At 45.8% G+C, this 22104-nt stretch overlaps 1 protein-coding gene across 10 annotated transcripts in view; it reads left to right on the forward strand.

The window, feature by feature from the left end:
- SCYL3 (SCY1 like pseudokinase 3) overlaps nucleotides 1-22104 on the forward strand; it is a 42203-nt gene that overhangs the window by 16081 nt on the left and 4018 nt on the right. For 8 of the 10 annotated variants that reach the window (XM_040451613.1, XM_040451614.1, XM_040451615.1 and 5 more), the window contains 7 exons: nucleotides 1020-1076; nucleotides 2251-2353; nucleotides 3587-3698; nucleotides 6029-6106; nucleotides 8120-8259; nucleotides 9984-10168; nucleotides 19733-19904. In XM_040451613.1, coding sequence (XP_040307547.1) covers nucleotides 1020-1076; nucleotides 2251-2353; nucleotides 3587-3698; nucleotides 6029-6106; nucleotides 8120-8259; nucleotides 9984-10168; nucleotides 19733-19904 — 847 coding nt within the window. The remainder of the gene's footprint in view (nucleotides 1-1019; nucleotides 1077-2250; nucleotides 2354-3586; nucleotides 3699-6028; nucleotides 6107-8119; nucleotides 8260-9983; nucleotides 10169-19732; nucleotides 19905-22104) is intronic. The other 2 variants (XM_040451621.1, XM_040451622.1) reach the window with 2 other exon arrangements.

Raw genomic sequence — 22104 nt, forward strand, 5'->3', positions numbered from 1 at the left:
TACATCTCAGTCCAATGGCTTGTAACTCACTCCTTGACTTCTCTTCCAAATTCTTTACCATGGCGTGTAAGGCCCTTCACAGGCTCTCCCCGAGCCTGCCTTCAGCTCGACCTACACTTACAGTCACTGAGCTCCTCTCGGGCCGCACCCGCACCCCGGTCTATGCAGCTCAGCTGTGCTCTTGGGTGGGCGGTGCCTTTCACCCGCTTCTTCCTGTGTGTGCCTTTCTGTCGCTGAGATGCTTTCTTCCCACGGGCTCTCTGTGGCATGTAAGATGAAGCTGAAGTCTGTGTTCTAGCTCAGTCTCTTTGTGAAGCCCTCCCCTGGGTACTACTCCCCGCCCAACGAAATCAGTCTCTCCTTCTGTGCTTCCATATGGCACTCAGCACCTGTTACTGCGGTTCTCAGTTTACATTCTAGGTTGTGAGCACCTGGCTGGCGGCAGGGACTGTATCGTATTCCCTTTGTGCTCCTAGTGCCCTAAGTGGTGTGTGGGACATAGAAGCACTTGAAAACTAATCTTTGAATCGGTGAATGAATGTACTTGTTCTGTGGATGTTATCTCCGTAGTTGACAAGGTCCTCAACTTTTATATCTCATGTGGCAGAAGGCCTTAAGATTGACCTAATTCAGCAGGAAGATTATTGATAGATTTGTTCTATGCTAGAAAAGGCTTTCACTCGTTAATAACTCTGCAGGATGTGAAAGTATTCCTAATTATCAGTGTAAGGAAAGCAGGTGCAGAGATGCCTCTGACCAGCAGAGGGCATCCTAAACCAGCTGCAGGGGAGAGGAAAGGGCACTTACAGGTGTTTTCTGCTGAGCCTCGTGCTGTGCCAGGTACTGTATTCACATTTTTTAAGTAGCGAGATTTTAAGTTTGTGTATTTAACATGTGTGTCAGTTAGAAGGCTTCATTGCTGCTTTTTGCATTGCTGGTTGCTTCTGTAACTTGGTGTAAGACATTGGTTCACCAAACCTGTGTATGAATTATTTTCCCTAATTTATTTCTCTGTCTAGTTTCTGAGGAGTATTCAGTCAGTAAGAGACCCAGCATCTATCCCTCCTGAAGAGATGGTAAGATGATACGCTTCAGCTGTAACGAAGGCTTCTTTGTATGAAACTTAAAAGAACCTTTCGTCTGCCCCCTCTTTCTTGGCTAAGTTGTAGATGCCTCATAATTCCTTTGGCCGTGACGGCGTCTGGGATTAATCTTATCACCACAGCAGGGAGCCTTTTTCTGGACAGTCTGCGTACATTTTTGGGTCGTACAGACCCCTGTGTTACCATTAAATACCTCCGTGTGAACAGGGTTGGTGCTTCATCCCCATTTCACGGTCTTGGTGTTCTGTTGGAAGCCCTAAGAGCTGGGGAAGCAGCAGCCCTAGCCGTCCCTGAGCTGCACCCAAGCCACTCGTCTGCCCGCCGGTCGTGAGGTAGGGCTCCAACGTGCACGCAAGCATGATTATTGACGTTAATGATCTTGTCTGACAAAGGTCCATCTACAGATCTCTCCCCTAGGTTGATGAACCTTTCTATTCTGTTTTTGTTTCTTATCTTCACCACCAGCTGCCGGTGAAGAAAGATTATATTTGCCAGGACACGCGAAGGCCGTCGCTCCCTCTAAATTTTTTCTTACAATTACTGTAAAACAGACCACGATCCCCAGAGACATACAGGAAATACCAACCCAACTATAACCTTGAATATAGACCTAAGACTTGAAATAAATCAGGTTGTTCCAAATCAGTACTATGTGTATGTACTAGTGTTTTTCAGACTGACTTGTGGGTTTTAAATCAAGTTAGAGGTCCTGACAGTTATTGGGGGGGGGGGAAGGGGAGGAGGAATAAAATAGAAAATATCAGTAAGTCTGAGTATTGTTTTATAAAAGTTTTGTTACCATTATGTGTATTTATGTGTGTGTGTGTGTGTGTGTGTGTGTGTGTACTACCACCACTAACAATAATAATAATAATAAAATTTTTAAAAACGTGGGTTGCCGTCAAAAATATTTTTGAAAGCCACAGACATATATCATATTTAGGCCCTTTGTCTCTTTTGGCCCTTGTTTGATATTTTAAAATCTTTGATAAATTGCATTCCCTCATGGTTTTAAGAGCCTGCAAGCCAGTGTGTGGTACTCTATAGTTGGCTTTGAGTATAAAAACGGGAGAGAGTGCTTCAGAGAAAATGTAGATCGGGTTTCTAAGGCAGATTCTCTAGGTTTAATGATCTTTACTGCTTTTAGTCTCCAGAATTCACAACTCTGCCAGAGTCACATGGACATGCCCGGGATGCCTATTCATTTGGGACATTGGTGGAAAGTTTGCTCACAGTCTTAAGTGGACAGGGTGAGTTGTTGCACTATTACATCCACAGAATAAGCAGGAAGGTCATTCACAGCCTGTTCTGGGTGGATTCAGAGGACCACAGTCTTTGACCATAGTAAGGAACCTGTTGCTTACCAGATAACTTGTGTATGGCAGATCTTAACAGCCCTGAGGAAAGAAGCTTTGATTTCTTTGCAGAGTTTTAAAGAATTTTAAGTAGGAACCACTTTCGACTCTGTTTATATCACGTGTTATAATCTTATCAATCAGTATCGGTACTTGTGGTCTAAAGACTCTGTTCCTTATTGAGTCAGCCAAGTAAATGAGTGCTGTTATCGATTTATATGTAACGATCTGAAGAAGAGAGGAGGATTCGGCACTTTTTATTTAATCTGAATCAAGCTGGACGTTTCCTTATCTTTATTCTTTCCAAGTCCTTTTGAGTTTTTTCTTCTTGATGTAATTTACTCATTACCTTTTCTTTTGTTGCCCCGAAGAGCCCAGGCTCCTGAACACATTGTTTTCTTCTCTCTTTCGAGCTCTTTGATGGCGCGCCTGGTGGCCTGCTTCATTCTGGTCCAGCCACCCCAGGCCTTAGGTTGTCCGCCCGTTAACGGGCCTGGGTGGGGGGGGGTACATGCCTCGTTAGGCCCCTTCCCGGCCTGGCTCGCACTTTGCCGAAGCTTTGGGCACTTCTAACGCAACTTCTTTTACCAGGCTTCTGCAGCATCCTGAAGTTACAAGCACCCTTCGGCTGCTCGCTCTAAATTGTCTCAGCCTGGATACTTGAGAATTAAACCCCATTAAGGCCCTAAGGCATGCCCTGTGGGGAATGAACCCACTACTCCTCTGTGTCTAGAATGGTGGTAATTATGCACCATCCTGGAGAGAATAGAAAACACAGTCATTCAGATAACTTTTCTTGTTCTGTGGGTGAGGAACCCTGGTCCATAAGGCCCTCAGACCAGCCACTTCTTAAACTTCCTCTAGGCCCGAGCTGAGTTACACCTGCCGCTGGGAGATAAGGACACAGAGGTGAGGCCCGTGGGGGTGGGGCTGGATGTGTTGGCAGATGAATTTTCTACACCTGCCAAGGAGTGTGGCTTCAGGTGAGCCGGAAGCTGTTTAGCAACAGCCAGGGCTTTGTTTGTTTGGGCTTTTTACAGGTTGGTTTTTGCTCCCGTCAGTCTCCAGCTATAGAGGTCCTGAAAGGAGGGAGAAGGCTTGGAAACTAACTGTACCTCTGGATTTCAGTTTCAGCGGACGTTCTCTCCAGCTTCCAACAGACCTTGCACTCAACCCTGCTGAATCCCATCCCCACATGTCGGCCGCCGCTCCGCACCTTACTGTCCCATGACTTCTTCAGGTGAGGGCACCCGGCGGGCTTCCCCGGCCGCTCGCAGGTGCCGCGTCCCTTGGTGGGGTTTCGGGGCCCCCGGGTCACACAGTCCCTTCTGTTGGCATAGGAGAGGTCAAGTCACATCCGCATGGGAGGATAGGGGGCGAGAGTGGATTGCCTCTTGGGTTCCTACCACAGGAAGTTCTATAAATCTTTAACTGTGGTGAAGGCCTGGGTCTGGAAGTTACAGCCAGAGCCCTTAAAAGCCACGCTGCATCTAGTGGGTGGCACCGGTCAGGTAATCGAGAAACTTCATAAACACGGCCGCTCCTTTCTGCTGCCATTGTGTTCTAGGAGTTTGTTGTTGTTGAAAAGTTTTCTTGTTGGGGGAGAGGGAAGGAGCTCGTTTGTCTTCAGGCAGAAGATTGTCGTGTTTGTTTGGTAATGCGTGATGGAAACGCAAGGAAGTCGATTTAGAGGGAGGGGCACAATATAAGGTTAATACTGCCGCTGGATTCAGAGATGGTTTTGGACCTCTCTTCAAGGTTAGTTTCAATTACGTGTCCTCCTTTTCTTCATTTCCGTGACCGCAGAAATTCCGCACAGGTTAATTTCACATTCATGACTTTTAGTAGCAAAACTGATGTTCTGTCCTTTTGAAACTAAGGATCCTTACGTGTCAGCGGTTGGAGAGCCTGAGACAAACCGGAGCGGAGGGAAAGCCAGTGCTCTCCTCCGAGGGGGTGAATTACCTCTCCCATAGGACTAGGGTCCATGTTATTAAATGGGGCACAGGTAGTTTCACTATAATTACTAGGATTTTATTGGCCACTCTGGTTTCAAAGAAACTGTTCAAAACCTTTCCCGTCACAGGAGTCTTTTAACCAAGGTGTTTCTGTGTCCTTTTAGAGGATTCATAGCAATATCGTACTTACCTTGATACAAGGTCTCTACAAAGACTCCTTCATAGCAAATAGATTCTCTCCACTGTTTGATAAAAGAGTTGTTTAGTAAGAATTGTATTTTTGTATTTTTTTTTAAACGTTTGTTTATTTTTGAGAGAGAAAGAGCACGCGAGTGGGAGAGGGGCAGCGAGAGGGGGACAGAGGATCTGAAGCGGGCTCCACGCACACGGCACAGAGCCCTGACGCAGGGCTCAAACCCATGAACCATGAGATCGTGACCAGAGCCGAAGTCAGACGCTTGACCAACTGAGCCCTCCAGGTGCCCCCCAAGAATTGTGTTTTAAACAGAGATGGGAGAGAAAGCCAGAACACACACCAGCTCCCCCTTCCTGAAATCTGACGGTTGCCCGTGAGGAGAAGCCAGCGGGAGGACCCGGGCCGGCATCTCTTGCCGAGGCAGCTGCGCGAACTCGATTAGGCTTTGGTTGTGACATTTGTGCTTTTCTTCTGCTACTAAAGCCAGAGGGAAAGGGGTGCAGGTGTAAATGGGGAGCCCCAGGTGGCTGGCCATGCGGTGGGGCCGTGTGCTGAAGCGTCGGCCCCGGCCTGGCAGCCTCCTCCCGCCGGACTCGATGCAAGCCGCCCTCCCCCCGGGGGGCCCACAGGCCCCCCTCCCGCCCCCCCCCACCTGGCTGAGGAGATGACTGCACGGCTTCCGGCAGGAGAAATGGGGAGCCTCCCGTGACTGGCACGGACATGCCGGTCTCCCCGGCCCCTTTGACGGCTCTCACTGGAGCGGACTTGAGGTTCAGCGGCTGTTTTGCAATGCTTCACTGCATCGCTTCCATTTCTGCCAGGATGGCTCCGCTCACCACATCCTGTGGCAGAGCAGGTTCCCGTGACTGTGGTTGCAAAAACACCGCCGAGGTGGCGGGCGTCGGTGTGCCCACCGTGTGTGCCGGAGCCTGAATCCTCTTCGCGCATCTCTTTGCTGTTCTTAAGACGCCAGATGCTCCACGGGCTCGTTCGCAGTATTTGTCTCTTGAGCGACTCCGTTATAATAGAGTCTTCTTTTTTTTAAGAGGTTTTTTTTTTTTTTTAAACGTTCATTTATTTTTTTGGAGAGAGACAGTGTGCGCGCGGCGGGGAGGGGCACAGAGAAGGAGAGGGAAGGAGAGAATCCCAGGCAGGCTGTGCTGCCAGCGCAGAGCCCGACGTAGGGCTCGAACTCACAAACCACAAGATCGTGACCCTGAGCAGAAATCAAGAATCCGATGCTTAACCAACTGAGCTACCCGGGCGCCCCTATATAATGGAGTCTTCGAACTGGCAGAGGAGAATGTTTCCTTGAGTATTTTTACAGCCCGGTCTGTGGTTATGGCTTCAGTATTGAATACACCTTCTCTAATTTGCCATCCTGCATGTTTTTTTTTTTTTCTCTTTGGCATTTAGGAATGATTTTCTAGAAGTTGTGAATTTCTTGAAAAGTTTAACATTGAAGAGTGAAGAGGAAAAAACTGAATTTTTCAAGTAAGTCCAGAAAGTTAAGGGCTTAAAATTCAGTACCTTGGGTTAAGTCCGCGTAATGACTCATCTCCAGAGAGATGAGTCCGACGTTTACTTTCTTGGACAAAGTTTTTTGAACGTTGCCTGCGTGTCGGGCTTTCTGCTGGGCCCTGGGATGGCTAGTTAGTGCTTAAGCGGTGACCGAGCTCGCGGGGCGTCCCGACGGCCCAGAGGTCGAGGGAGGAGGTGGTTAGAGAAGAGGTATGGCAGGCAGAGGGCACCGCGAAGTAACGCACGGAGGTGTTGTGCCTCGTGTACGGAGCAGCAGGCAGGCGGGTGAGTCCGCGCGTTCCCACACCGCAGTGGGTGAGAGGTGGGCACCCTCGGACGCGGCCGTGAGGAGCATTGCCGCTGTCTGTGAGCGGAGCACGCGGGCTGTGAAACGGTCGGATCTCCCTGGAGGCGGCTCCCTCTGTTGCCCTTGGAGGGCGCAGAGTGATTTCTTACGGGACTTGGGTCGGCCAGTGGCCTGTGGTGGGCCTCGATGGGAGGCCCAAGGTGAGGCAGCGACGGTACGAGGAGGACGACACAGATGAGCCCCGCTTCTAATGCTGGCAAGGCCGTGGCGATCGTCACCAAGAGCGCCGGAGGATACCCGAGGAGAGGCCCTCGCGCGCAGGGAATGTGAGGAGCTGGGTGTTCAGGGCGTCGGCGTGAAGGGGTCGTGGGACTCTAGACAGAGATGCGCGTGGGCCTTTGACCAGGTGGCTCTGAAGCCGGGGCGAGATGCGCGCAGCCGATGAGCCGGAGAGGAGTATTGGGGTTCACTGGCCTGCCGTTGGTGACGGTTTCCCAGAGAAAGCGGTCGCATGGGGGGCACGGCATGCCCAAACTGACCCTGGGGCCCCCACCCAGCCTTCTAAGATGGTGGTCGAGGAATGAGACGGAGCAGCGATGGCCGGAGGAGGTGCGGGGGAGGCCGGGAAGGCGGCGTCCTCGGCAGAGTAAAGCTCAGGAAGGGCAGGGGACGCCGTCAGGCGCCCAGAGAGCGCCCCGTCTGAGGAGCTATTTGAGGGCGTGGGGAGCCCAGCCGCGCTGGCGGAGATGTGCTCAGAAGGCAGGCGAGAGCGCGGACACTGGGGAAGACCTGCGGGAAGGTTTGGAGAAGGGCCAGCGGAGAGTAGCCGAAGAAGGGGATGGAGTCGGGAAGGATTTTTTTTTTTTTTTTCAACGTTTATTTATTTTTGGGACAGAGAGAGAGCATGAACGGGGGAGGGGCAGAGAGAGAGGGAGACACAGAATCGGAAGCAGGCCCCAGGCTCTGAGCCGTCAGCCCAGAGCCTGACGCGGGGCTCGAACTCCCGGGCCGCGAGATCGTGACCTGGCTGAAGTGGCACGCTTAACCGACTGCGCCACCCAGGCGCCCTGGGAAGGATTTTTTTTAAGGGCAGAAGAGCCGTGAGCACGTTCGTGGGCCGGGGCACCGGGCTTGCAGAGGAGGGCAGCCCCACTGGGGGTCCTGGAAGGGGCCTGGATGCCAGGGCGACAGCTGCGTGGGGGTGGCCATCGGAAGAGGTGGCGGGAACCGAACGAGCCCCGGGGGAGCCCTGTTGACGGCCTCTCCGCGCAGCAGGAGCAGGACCATCCGCACAGGGTGGCTGTGCAGCGGCCGTGATACTGTCCCTCTCCCCCCCACCCCCCATTACCTGTGTGTTCTTGACAGAGGGCTTTGACGGGTGTGACGTTAGGGAGTTAGTAAGAAAAGCCTGAATTTTGTTTCCTATGGAAACTTCAGATAATCTAACATCCTGCATCCTTCGTAGCGTGGATGGGACCTTGTGTGTGCGCTGGCGGCCTTGTCTCGCACCCCCTGCGTTTTTTCTTAGATCCCCTGCATCGGCCGTTCACCTCCTCTGGCCACGTTTCCCCGTGCCTCCCTCTGACTGAAGTAGGGGAGGGCTGCGTGTGTCTACACTGGACGAGGAAGCGGCTACAGTGGCACCACCGGCTGCCCAGGCTTTTCTTCTTTCCCCTCAGATTCCTGCTGGACAGAGTCAGCTGCTTGTCCGAGGAGTTGATCGCCTCGCGGTTGGTGCCTCTTCTGCTTAATCAGTTGGTGTTTGCAGAGCCAGTAGCCGTTAAGAGTTTTCTGCCTCATCTGCTTGGCCCCAAAAAAGGTGAATTTTTTTCAGAGGATTATTGGTAATTAAGGACTTCGGGTGTTATTAGTCCTTATTTGAGCAGACTGAGATTACTGCATGGTGTAGTTAGAGTATGGCTCCAAAAGAGTCATTGATCCCTGAGGTGATTATCTTGACTCAAACCTGGGTACCAGAGCCCATGGGGTAAATAAGGAGCATCTTCTTGGAGAGTCAGATTTATTGTAGAAGGTGGTATATTGGGAAAACCATACATATACACATACACACACGCACACATAAACACCTAAGATTCAAGTATGCAACGCGCATGAAGTTTTAAGATAAGGCGTACGTCCTCACAGGGCTTTTGCATTTGCAGTTAGGCCTGTGCCTTCTTTTTTTTTTAATGTATTTTTTTAACGTTTATTTTTGAGAGCGCGCACGTGAGTGGGGCAGAGCAGAGAGAGAGGGGAACAGAAGATCTGAGGCGGGCTCTGTGCTGACAGCCTAGAGCCCGGTGTGGGGCTCAAACTCACGAACCATGAAATCATGACCTGAGCTGAAGTCAGAAGCTTAACTGACTGAGCCACCCAGGCGCCCCTTTAATTTTGGTTTTTTTTTTAGAGAGAGTGTAAACGGGGGACGGGCAGAGGGAAGAAAACCTTAAGCAGGCTTCACGCTCAGCGCAGAGCCCGACACAGGGCTCAATCCATGACCCTGGGATCATGAGCTGAGCTGAAATCAAGAGCTGGACACTCAACTGACTGAGCCACCCAGGCACACCTAGGCCTGTGCCTTCTGGCTTCCTAAGAGCAACCCACTTATTTTATATTTTCAGTGGAAAGACTGAAAGGCAGGAGATGACTTTCCTACCTGGAGCTCCAGTGTTTTTCTGAATGTGCAATTAAGGTTATTATTCTGATACTCTGTAACTTCATAAGCACTGGAGATGGGAATGTACCAGGTTAGAGAATTTATTTTCAGAATTTATTTTCTTAAAAGATCTCCACCCAACAAAGCAGCAGCATAGGTACCTGTTTTACAGCATAGAATTTTGTTACAGCCTTTGTTATTCCCTGAGGGTTTTTGTTTCTGTGTCTGTTTTCAGTTCAACTGTAGCCGACACACATGACATCCGTCTCAGGTCCTGGAGTTTTTCTTCCCAGCTGCCATCCCTTTACTCAGTAGATCTTAGATGGCGGTGTGCTTCTGAATCACCTGGTGACCTTTTTAAAAATGTGCCTGTATGGCCGATCCACTGATGGTGGGACAGCCGGGGCAGGACTATATATGTATTTATTTATTTGTAAAGGCCCCCACATGATTGTGACGGCGATCTCTGATCACCGCTACCATAACTGGCAGGAAGAGAGGACCGCCCGGCATCAAATCCCATTGTGACATTTAACACCTCCTGGTTCTGCAGATGAAATTGCAGCCACGGTCCTTGATCTACCCTAGTATATGAAATTCCTCACTGGTTAAACACAGATGTATAAAGAGTTACTGATTCAGGAGTCCCTTAAAATACGCAAGCTTTCTCTGTTGCAGGTTCAGCGTGGCACAGTATTTCACAAGGCAGAGCGTGTTTAAGGTCGTTGACCCTTGAGTAATCTGAGTCAACCAGAAAGGTGTCCTTTGCTTTGGGGCCTAGAATGTGTGGGAAGCTCTGGGCTCAGTTTCTAAATTATCCTTCGTGCTCCTTTTGCCGAAATGACCATTTGCTTCTTCACACGGAACCGCCTCTGATCGCGGGGTAGACAGCGCGCGGGGAGAAGTGCCTTGCCTGCTGTCGCCGGCCCTGTTCCGGTCGCGGGTGATCCCTGTGCTGCTGCAGCTGTTTGAGGTGCACGAGGAGCACGTGCGGATGGTGCTGCTGTCTCACCTGGAGGCCTACGTGGAGCACTTCACTCCGGAGCAGCTGAAGAAAGTCATCCTGCCACAGGTCAGAGACGGCCGGCGGGTGCAGGCTGGATGGCCGCTGCTAGTTTGGGGGCTGAAAGGAGGGGGCGGGTTCGCAGCACTGAGGTGATAGGTTAGGGGGTCGGGAGGCCCCCGTCGGGTTGAAAAGCTCCTCGGATACCCAGGGCTGAAATTCAGACTGCGTTCCCATCCCATTCACATAGGCAGATCGATTAAGGTGTTTGGTCTTAAGCTGGGAAAAACCGTAGTTCCGTTTGCTAATTCTTTTGTTTGTTTGTTTTTTTAAGTTTATTTATTTATTTTGAGAGAGAGAGAGAGAGAGGGAGCACAAGCAGGGGAGGGGCAGAGAGAGAGGGAGAGACAATCCCAAGCAGGCTCTGCACTACCAGCGCAGAGCCCGATGTGGAGCTCGAACTCACAAACTGTGAGATCGGGACCTGAGCTGAGGTCAAGAGACAGACCTTTGTGGATGTTTTGTGACAGAAAGTATACGTGTATACTTATAATTAAGTATAATTAAATACCATATACAATATGGTATAAATACCATATACCATATTTAATTATGGTATAATTGAATACCGTAAACAAATTAAAATCTAACCGAGAGGAAGATGAGATTATTCCTACCAGTGGTTTTCAGACTGTCTATCAGCCTCTGGGGAACCAGGTGATGAGTCACCCACTCTGGGGCTCCGGTGTATGTCGGTTTGCCATGGCTGACCTGACAAATAACCACAAACTGCATGGCTTCAAGCCGTAGAAATTCTCTCCCGGGTCTGGAGGCCGGTCTGAACTCCAGGTGTCAGCTTGACTCCTGCCGGTCCCTGCTGTGTCTTGGCTCGTAACTCAGGCCCATCCACTTCATGGGACTTAGGGCCCACTCTCACCCAGGGTGACCTCATTTGAAGGCCATATTCTGGGTTGCTGCGAACTTTTAGGAGATGATATTCGACTCAGTAGGAGTTCTTTATTTCTTTGTTTTTTAAATTTATAGCCAAGTTAGCATATAGTGCAACAGTGATTTCAGGGGTAGATTCCTTAATGCCCCTCACCCATTTAGCCCATCCCCCCTCCCACAACCCCTGCAGCAACCCTCCGTTTGTTCTCCATATTTATGAGTCTCTTATGTTTTGTCCCCCTGCCTGTTTTTATATTAGTTTTGCTTCCCTTCCTGTATGTTCATCTGTTTTTTATCTTAAATCCCTTATATGAATGAAATCATATGATATTTGTCTTTTTCTGACTATTTCGCTTAGCCTAATACTCTCTAGTTTCATCCACATAGTTGCAAATGGCAAGATTTCATTCTTTTGGATTGCCAAGTAATACTCCAGTATATGTATATACCACATCTTCTTTATCCATTCATCCATCGATGGACATTTGGGCGCTTTCCATACTTTGGCTGTTGTCGATAGTGCTGCTGGGGGTGCCTGTGTCCCTTCGAAACAGCACACCTGTATCCCTCGGATAAATACCTAGTAGTGCAATTGCTGGGTCATAGGGTAGCTCTATTTTTAATTTTTTGAGGAACCTCCATACTGTTTTCCAGAGTGGCTGCATCAGTTTGCCTTCCCACCAGCAGTTCAAAAGAGATCCTCTTTCTCCGCATCCTCGCCAACATCTGTTGTTGCCTGAGTTGTTAATATTAGCCATTCTGACAGGTGTGAGGGGGTATCTCATGGTGGTTTTGATTTGTATTTCCCTGATGATGAGTGAAGTTGAGCATCTTTTCATGTGTCAGTTGGCCATCTGGATATCTTCTTTGGAGAAGTGCCTATTCATTTCTTTTGCCCATTTCTTCACTGGATTGTTTTTTGGGTGTTAAGTTTGATAAGTTCTTTATAGATTTTGGATACTAACCCTTTATCTGATATGTCATTTGCATATGTCTTCTCCCATTCTGTCAGTTGCCTTTCAGTTTTGCTGATTATTTCTTTCGCTGTGCAGAAGCTTTTTATTTTGATGAGGTCCCAGTAGTTCATTTTTGCTTTTGTTTCCCTTGCCTCCGGAGACGTGTTGAGTAAGAAGTTGCTGTGGCCAAGGTCAAAGAGGTTTCTCCTCTAGGATTTTGATGGCTTTCTGTCTTCTGTTTAGGTTCTTTATCCATTTTGAGTTTATTTTCGTGTCTGGTGTGAGAAAGTGGTCCAGGTTCATTTTTCTGCATGTCGCTGTCCAGTTTCCCCAGCACCATTTGCTGAAGAGACTGTCTTTATTCCATTGGATATTCTTTCCTGCTTTGTCCAATATTAGTTGGCCACACATTTGATGGTCCGCTTGTGGGTTCTCTATTCTGTTCCATTGAGTTGAGTGTCTGTTTTTGTGCCAGTATCATACTGTCTCAATGATTATAGCTTTGTAATACAGCTTGAAGTCTGGGCCTGTGATGCCTCCAGCTTCAGTTTTCTTTTTCAAGATTGCTTTGGCTATTCGGGTTTTTTCTGGTTCCATACAAATTTTAGCATTGTTTGTTCTAGCTCTGTGAAGAATGCTGGTGTTATTTTGAGAGGTATTGCATTGAATATGTAGATTGCTTTGGGTAGTATTGACACTTTAACGATATTTGTTCTTCCTATCCAGGAGCATGGAATCTTTTTCCATTTTTTTGTGTCTTCTTCAATTTCTTTCATAAGCTTTCTATAGTTTTCAGTATGTAGATTTTTCACCTCTTCGGTTAGATTTATTCCTAGGTATCTTAAGGGTTTTGGTGCAACTGTAAATGGGATCAATTCCTTGGTTTCTCTTTCTGTTGCTTCATTCTTGGTGTATAGGAATGCAACCGATTTCTGCGCATTGATTTTATATCCTGCAACTTTGCTGAATATGGATCAGTTCTAGCAGTTTTTTGGTGGAATCTTAAGGGTTTTCCATATAGAGTATCATGTCACCTGCGAAGAGTTAAAGTTTGACTTCCTTCTGGCCAATTTGGATGCCTTTTATTCCTTTGTGTTCTCTGATTGCTGAGGCTAAGACTTCCAGTACTATGTTGAATAACAGTGGTGAGAGTGGACATCCCTGTCTTGTTCCTAACCTTAAGGGAAAAGTTCTCAGTTTCTCTTCCCATTGAGGATGATATTAGCGTTGGGTTTTTCATATATGGCATTTATGATCTTGAGGTATGATCCTTCTGTCCCTACTTTCTTGAGGGTTTTTATCAAGAAAGGATGCTATATTTTGTTGAATGCTTTCTCTGCATCTATTGAGAGGATCATGTGGTTATTGTCCTTTCTTTTATTGATGTGATGTATCACATTGATTGTTTTGCAAATATTGAACCAGCCCTGCATCCCAGGTATAAATCCCAATTGGTCGTGGTAAATAATTTTTTAATGTATTGTTGGATCCGGTTGGCTAATACCTTGTTGAGGATTTTTGCATCCATGTTCATCAGGGAAATTGGTCTGTAGTTCTCCTTTTTAGTGGGGTCTTTGTCTGGTTTTGGAATCAAGGTAATGCTGGCTCCATAGAAAAAGTTTGGAAGTTTTCCTTCCATTTCTATGTTTTTGGAACAGCTTCAAGAGAGTAGGTGTTAACTCTTCTTTAAATGTTTGGTAGGATTCCCTTGGAAAGCCATCTGGCCCCGGACTCTTGTTTTTTGGGAGATTTTTGATTACTAATTCGATTTCCTGACTGGTTATGGGTCTGTTCACATTTTCTATTTCTTCCTGTTTCAGTTTTGGTAGTGTATATATTTCTAGGAATTTGTTCATTTCTTCCAGATTGCCCATTTTATTGGTGTATAATTGCTCATAATATTCTGTTATTATTGTTTGTATTTCTGCTGTGTTAGTTGTGATCTCTCCTCTTTCATTCTTGATTTTATTTATTTGGTTCCTTTTTCTTTTTGATCAAACTGGCTAGGGTTTATCAATTTTGTTAATTTTTTCAAAGAACCAGCTCCTGGTTTCATTGATCTGGTCTGTTTTTTGTTTGTTTGTTTTGTTTTCTTTTTCGATAACATTGATTTCTGTTCTAATCTTTATTATTTCCCGTCTTCTACTGGTTTGGGGTTTTATTTACTGTTCTTTTTCTAGCTCTTTTAGGTGTAAGGTTAGTTTGTGTATCTGAGACCTTTCTTCCTTCTTTAGGAAGGCCTGGATTGCTATATGCTACCCTCTTCTGACCGCCTTTGCTGTGTCCCAGAGGTTTTGGGCTGTGGTGTTACCATGTTCATTGGCTTCCATGTACTTTTTTAATTTCCTCTTCAACTTCTTCGTTAGCCCATTCATTCTTTAGTAGCATGTTCTTTAGTCTCCAAGTATTTGTTATCTTTCCACATTTTTTCTTGTGGTTGATTTCAAGTTTCATAGCGTTGTGGTCTGAAAATATGTATGGTATGATGTCAATCTTTTTGTATTTGTTGAGGCTGAAATGTGTCCCAGTATGTGGTCTATTCTGGAGAACGTTCCATGTGCACTGGAGAAGAATGTGTATTCCACTGCTTTAGGATGAAATGTTCTGAATATATCTGTTAAGTCCATCTGGTCCAGTGTGTCATTCAAAGCCATTATTTCCTTTTTGATTTTCTGTTTAGATTATCTGTCCATTGTTGTAAGTGGGGTATGGAAGTCCCCTATTTTTATGGTATTATTATCAATGAGTTTCTTTATGTTTGTGATTAATTGATTTATGTATTTGTTTGCTGCCACATTTGGAGCATAAATGTTTACAATTGTTAGATCTTGGTGGATAGGCTCCTTGATGATATAATGCCCTTCTTCATTTCTTGTTACAGTCTTTATTTTAACGTCTAGATTTTCTGATATAAGTGTGGCTACTCCAGCTTTCTTTTGGCGACCATTAGCATGATAGACGGTTCTCTATCCCCTTACTTTCAATCTGAAGGTGTCTTTAGGTCTAAAGTGGGTGTCTTGTAAACAGCATATAGATGGGTCTTGTTTTCTTATCCATTCTGTTACCCTATGTCTTTTGATTGGAGCATTTAGTCCACTGACGTTTAGAGTGAGTACTGAAAGATATGAACTTATTGCCATTATCTTGTGTTCAGAGTTGGAGTTTCTGGTGGTGTTCTCTAGTCCTTTCTAGTCTGTTGTTTTTGGTCTTTTTGGTTTGTTTGTTTGTTTTTGTTTTTTGTTTCATCTTTTTTCCCTTCAAAAATGCTCCTCAAAATTTCTTGCAGGGCTGGTTTAGTGGTCACAAACTCCTTTAATATTTGTTTGTCTGGGACATGTTTTATCTCTCCTATTTTGACTGACAGCCTTGTTGGATAAAGAATTCTTGGCTGCATATTTTTCCAATTCAGCACATTGAATATATCCTGCCACTCCTCTCTGGCCTGCCAAGTTTTTGTGGATAGGTCTGCTGCAAACCTGATCTGTCTTCCCTTGTAAGTTAAGGACTTTTTTTTCCCTTGCTGCTTTCATGATTCTTTCCTTGTCTGAGTATTTTGTGAATTTGATTATGATATGCCTTGTTGATGGTTAGTTTTTTGTTGAATCTAATGGGAGCCCTTTGTGTTTCCTGGATTTTGATGTCTGTGTCTTTCCCCAGTTTAGGAAAGTTTTCCTCTATGATTTGCTCACATAAACCTTGTACCTAATTCTCTAATTCTTAAATTTTGCTTTTTTGCCTTAGTCTCCCTCTTTTTTCTGCTTCATTGTTCTCCATAAGTTTGTCCTCTATCTCACTGATTCTCTGCTCTACTTCATCCATCCTTGCCACCGTGGCAACCATTCAAGATTGCAGCTCAGTTATAGCATTTTTTGTTTCATCCTGACTAGCTTTTACTGCTGTTATCTCTGCAGAAAGGGATTCTAATCTGTTTTCAACCCCAGCTAGTATTCTTATTATCGTGATTCTAAATTCTGGTTCAGACATCTTGCTGGTATCTTTGTTGATTAAGTCCCTGGTTGTCATTTCTTCCTATTCTTTCTTTTGGGGTAAATTCCTTCATTTCATCATTTTGAAGGAAGAAAAGGAATCAGTAAAAAAAAATTTTTTAAGTAAAAACAACACAAAAAAATCAAATAATGCTAGATCCTAAGTGTATTTTGGTCTGGTTGTTTAAAGGAGCTTGCTAGATTCAAGAAAAAAGGAAAAGAAAAGAAAAAGGAAAAAAGAAAACAAAAGGAAAACGTTTGAAAATTAGATATAATGAATACAGTGAAATAGAATAAAATGAAATGATGGAAGTAAAATAGAATTTAAAAAATTTTTAAAAACGTAGTAGAAAAAAGTTAAAAATCTTTTTAATAAAAATGGAAAACAAAAATAAATGTTTTATCTTTATTCAAAAATAAGAAAAAAAATTGAATAGATGGATCAGTGAACAGACTGAAATATGATTGAAATTACATCGGTTTCCCCTAAAAGTCAAACAATGAAGTTTGTAGTGCATAAACTAAGCAGGCGGAGAGATTCTTGTTGTTCCTCAAATGTGCGGTTGCCTTTTGAGCAGGGCTTAGTGTAACGGCTCCATTCTCCACTAGGTGGCACTGCTTCACTTACTGGGGAGGATTGTTTTGGCGCACGTAGGCATGTATGCGCATGTGCGGGTGAGATGAAAATGGCATAACCCAGCTACCCGGTCTCACCCTGTCTCTAGTATCAGAACTCTGTGTTCTTCCCGACTGGCAATCAAGCCTCATTTGTCTCCAACTTCTGTCCACTCCCCGCTTTTATACTGTTCTTGACCAAGCCATCAGGCTGCCAAGCAGCACCTCCTCCTGAGTTTTATCTCAGATGGTGGCTGTGTTTCCCATCCCCTCACTTCTGAGGGACTTTGGCTTTGACCTGTTCCTGACCCTCTGGGGGAGGGTCTCACCAAGCAATGGCCGGGTGCCCACCTGCCCCAGAAAAAGTTCACGTGATTGTGTAGCAGCGTTTCAGTGATTATGGAAAATCACAACGCACTTCTGGCACCAGGCTTCCCCCTTATCATCCTTGTTCCAGTGAATGTGGTTCTCCAGGGTCCGGTGGCACCTTTGCCTGTGTGGGGGCCACACAGCCTCTACCAAATGTCCTCCCAGCAGGGGAACCACCTCTCCTTCTGTGGCCTGTGGCATCCTCAGGCCACACTCTGTGCCCCTGGGGATTCGCCCTTCCCACCACAGCACCGCCAGGTATTGAGCTGTGGAGCCTCAGACTCTGCGCTCCCCCTTTTTAGAGTCTCAATGGAATTTAAACCCTCTCCTTTCTCCCCTTTTTTGTTCAGTCCCTTGTGTACTCTTCCTCTTCTCTCCACAAGCAAAAACAGCTCCCTGCCCTCTGCGGCTTCTCTCTCCCCCAGCTCACCTCTCTGCACCATGTACCTGCTGAGTTTTGTGGTTCAGGTTGTGTGTATCGTTTTGTTAACCCTCAAATCGGTTTTCTACGTGTGCAAGATGTTTAGTGTTAATCTGGCTGCATTTCAGGGACAAGAGACACACAAAAAACTTTCCTTGCTGTTCCGTCATCTTGGCCCCTCCCTCAGTATGAGGTTTTAACAGATTTTGTCAGCCATGTGGTATCTTTCAAATAATTTGTTTTCCTATGAGATTAATTTATTTATAAATTATTTGTAAGGCCTGGTTTTATGCCAGGTCTTGTACAAAGGTCCTGGGGCCATAGGGGTATATAACACACCTTGCTTTCAAGGAGCTGGGAGGTGGGAAAGATAGGTGTTTGTCACCTGTTGCTGTACAACCAGCCCAAAACTTAGTACCTAAAACATTTTTTATTTAAAAAAAATTTTTTTAACATTTACTCATTTTTGAGAGGGAGAGACAGAGCATGAGCAGGGGAATGGCAGAGAGAGAGGGAAACACAGAATACAAAGCAGGCTCCAGGCTCTGAGCTGTCAGCACAGAGCCCGACGTGGGGCTGGAACTCATGAACCATGAGATCATGACCTGAGCTGAAGTCGGATGCGTAACCGACTGAGCCATGCACGTGCCCCAAAAGTCATTTTTTTCTCGGAATTCTTTGCATTGACTGGGCTCAGGTTGGGAATTCTGTTGCTCCACATGATGTCAGCTGATGAGCAGTCCCCTGGGGCCCATTGAGGCCGACGCACGCAAAACGGTTCCTTGACACCTTGAAGGGGATGGCTGGGCCTCTCTCTCCACGTGGTCTCAGGATGTCTCGGGGCCTCTGTTCCCCTTCATCCCATCTCCAGCGAGGGAGGTGGACTCCTTACAGGGCTGCCCGGGGCTACCAGAAGTGCCAGGGCAGTCTTCTGGAGGCATAGGTTAGGAGTGGACAGTGTCTGTTATGTTCTCCTGGTTCGAGCATAACACTTCTGTTATGTTCTCCTGGTTCGAGCGAGTCACAGAAGTCAGCTGAGGTTCATTAAGAGTGGGTTTGCATAGGGCATGGATACTGGGGGACCACGGGGGCCTGGCGGGCTTTAGGGTCAAGCAGCACAACATGGCACTTGGTGCTTCCATTTGCAGCAGTAATTGTTACCCTGATGTGGTTGTCTCTGAACATATAGACGAGGGACGAAGCATCCTCCCTCTGAGAGGAGTCCTCCTACGTCTCAGAATTGGCCCTGAGCTGAGGTCAAAGAATGTGTAGGTTTTCAGTGTGTGAAAGACCGTGAAGACTCTTACTGGAGTTCTGTCCTATGTAGGGGAATAGCTTGGCCGATTTTTATGCGCTAGAAAGTTCCTTTTGGTAGTAGTGTGGAAGATGGACTGTAGGAGGGGAGAGGAGGTAGGAGGCTGTTAGAATAGTCCAGCTAAGAGAAGGCAATGTGTGGGGGACATACGACAGTGGTCATGGGAGAGGGACATATAAAGGGTAGAAGGGTAGGACGCAGCTGCTCACGAGAGAGGAGAGGCTTGAGGATGACTGAGGTTTGTGGCTTGGGTGGTTTGTTATGGTACAGTTAGCCTACTTGATGGAATTCTCATCATTTGTGAAAGAAACACTTTATTTGTACAGCTTTGTTCTGAGAACGTGCCTGATTTGTTAGCATTGGACCTGAACATCATCTTAGTCTTGCTGGAAGTCTTGATCTTAGATAAATGAGGAAACTAGAAACTAGAAAAATTAAACGATTGGTCAGTCTAGGTGTCTGCAGTTAGCCCCTCTGCCACAGTTACGGACTCTTGTCACTCGGCGTCTTTTGATTGGAGCATTTAGATTCTCCCAAGAATTTGGAAAATCCTCTACAGCAATACTACCCTGAACACCCCGTCTTAGCCGATCTGACCCTGAGCAGAGTCAGGCCTGGTTGGTATTTGCTGGAGTCCTCCTGGGAGTACTGGGTGCTGTCGGCTTAAGAGACTGGAGATCTCCAGAGCACTCAGCTGCCTTTGTTCCTGGGGCGGGAGCTGACAGGCATCATGAACAAGCCTAGAACCTTTCATAGCAATTCAACACAATAATTTTATGCGATTTCCAATAGATTTATTTTTGCTTTTATTGTGTTTTCTACAACGTGTGGGTCTGTGATTGATTGGGAGGGGGACCTATTGGGCCTTGCCCACCAGTAGTTTGACAGCTGCCGACTCGGAGCACGCGTGTAAGAAATGAAGTCATCTGAACAAGCGCGGTCTGATTGCAGCCCAGGCGCTGGTTTATGGGGAAAAAGACAGGCCGTGTGGTCGTGTGCACTTACCACCTGATTTACTCCTAGGTCTTGCTGGGCCTGCGTGATACCAGTGATTCCATTGTGGCAATTACTCTTCATAGCCTAGCAGTGCTGGTGTCCTTACTTGGACCAGAGGTGGTTGTGGGAGGTGAAAGAACCAAGATCTTCAAACGCACAGCCCCAAGTTTTACTAAAATGGTGGACCTTTCCCCAGAAGGTAAGAATGATTAAATGGGCTTTTTATTTTAAATATTGTTGTTTTAATGAAATTTTTAACATTATACAAGTAAGGCAGGTGGGTTGTCTTCAGTCAGAGGATAGAAACAACTGTAAAGAAAGCATAATTTCCCTCTCCCGGTTCTTTCTGGGTGTATAAGGTAATCAATTTTAATAGTTTAGTGGGAATCTTTTCTTCCTTTTCTTAGGCCCATAAAGATACACAGGTATCTGTGTATACACACACACACCCACGTATCAGATTTTTTAACAAAACAATGAGAAAATACTGTGCCCAATTCTACAACTTAATTTTTTCGTGTAGTGCCTTTTCAGGGACTCGTCTCCAGGTCAGTATGTAGAAATGTCACTTTTTTGACAGCTGCCTAATATTTCATTGAATACATTTCATTTAGTGATTTCCCTGTTGATGGATATTGCTTTCATTTCTGGATTTTTAACCACTACATTGCTGCAGTAGATGTCCTTGTACTTGTATCTTGTAGTTTGCCTTTTATTGCTAGAGGATAAGGTCCCACAAGTAGACTTACTGGGTCAAAGAATATATTTAAAATTTTCTGGATACTCTCTGTCAGTTTCTAAAGGTTGTAGCAGCTCTTAACAACACTAGATGTTTAAGTCCTTTTGATTTTGATGGCCTCTTAGGTAAGTAGCTGTTGATTTTTAAGAACTTCAAGAAATACTTATTTCTGGCATATTCCAATTGGATATTACATGGCACGTAGCAATAATTGCTGGTCTTTATAGGTTGTAAAAAGTCAAGAATAAAAATTTTATATCAACGGCATTGCTTCTTTGCTCCTTGATACAACCCTGAATAGGATGGTGACCTTGTTAGGAAACACGGATCTCCGATTCAGTTCTCACGGATGGTGAATTTAGCACAGAAACCGTTACAGTAGAAAAGAACTATCAGATAGACTTTTCTCTAATTCTCATGCCAGGAGAATTTTTTATTTTATTTTATTTTATTTTATTTTATTTATTTTATTTATTTTATTATTTTTTTAATTTTTTAATTCAAATCCTAGTTAACATATGGTATAATGATAATTTCAGGAAGAGAATTTAGTGATTCATCACTTACATAGAACACCCAGTGCTCATCCCAACAAGTGCCATCCTTCATGCCCATCACCCATTTAGCCCCTCCCCCCACCCAACACCCTGGCAGCAACCCTGTTTGTTCTCTGTATTGAAGAGTCTCTAATGGTTTGTCTCCCTTTCTGTTTTTATCTTATTTTTCCTTCCCTTCCCTATGTTCATCTGTTTTATTTCTTAAATTCCACGAGTGGAATCATAGGATATTTGCCTTTCTCTGACTTATTTCACTTAGCATACTTTAGTTCCAAAAAGATTTCATTCTTTTGATCGCTGAGTAATATTCCGTTGTATATATTTACTACACCTTCTTTATCCATTCATCAGTCGATAGACATTTAAGACTCTTCCCATACCTTGGCCATTGTCGATAGTGCTGCTGTAAACATGGAGGTGCATGTGCCCCTTTGAGTCAGCATTTTTGTGTCTTTTGGATAAATAACCTAGTAGTGCAGGTGCTGGATTGTAGGGTGGTTCTATTTTCAGCTTTTTGAGGCACCTCCACACTGTTTTCCAGAGCACTGCACCAGTTTGCATTCCCACTAGCGGTGCAAGAGGGCTTCCCCTTTCTCCGCATCCTCGCCAACATCTGTTGTTTCCGGAGTTGTTCATTTTAGCCATTCTGACAGGGGGGAGGTGGTGTCTCCTTGTGGTTCCAGGAGGGTTTTTAAAGCAACGCTGGCTTCCTGAGGTTTTGATAGGTCCAACTCTTCTTGGTGCTGATGAAATCATTGTCAGTCAGGAACTCGAAGAGGGTGACAAAGCTGCTCCCTCACTGACTAGGATATGTTTGGAGCACGTTGAGTGAATGGAGTCTGTGTGGTACCAGGTAGTTTTGTTTTGTTTTTTGTTTTCAAGCAGAGTACACCAAACAGCAAATGAGAGATTTATTTATATTTCATACCAGAGGAATCTGTAGGGGAGGAAGAAGGGTTTTGGGATGCAGTTTTGGGATAAGGCTGGGGGCATCAGTCTCTGAGGGCAGCTTTGTTGCATGTTGAGTCCCCACTCCAATCTGTTTTATTTATTGGATGCAGTTTCCTAATTGTGGACTTTCTATAAACTGTTGACCTATAATC

Source organism: Herpailurus yagouaroundi, unplaced genomic scaffold (assembly GCF_014898765.1).
Source record: "Herpailurus yagouaroundi ecotype Mexico unplaced genomic scaffold, PumYag 205, whole genome shotgun sequence".
Classification (NCBI taxonomy): domain Eukaryota; kingdom Metazoa; phylum Chordata; class Mammalia; order Carnivora; family Felidae; genus Herpailurus; species Herpailurus yagouaroundi.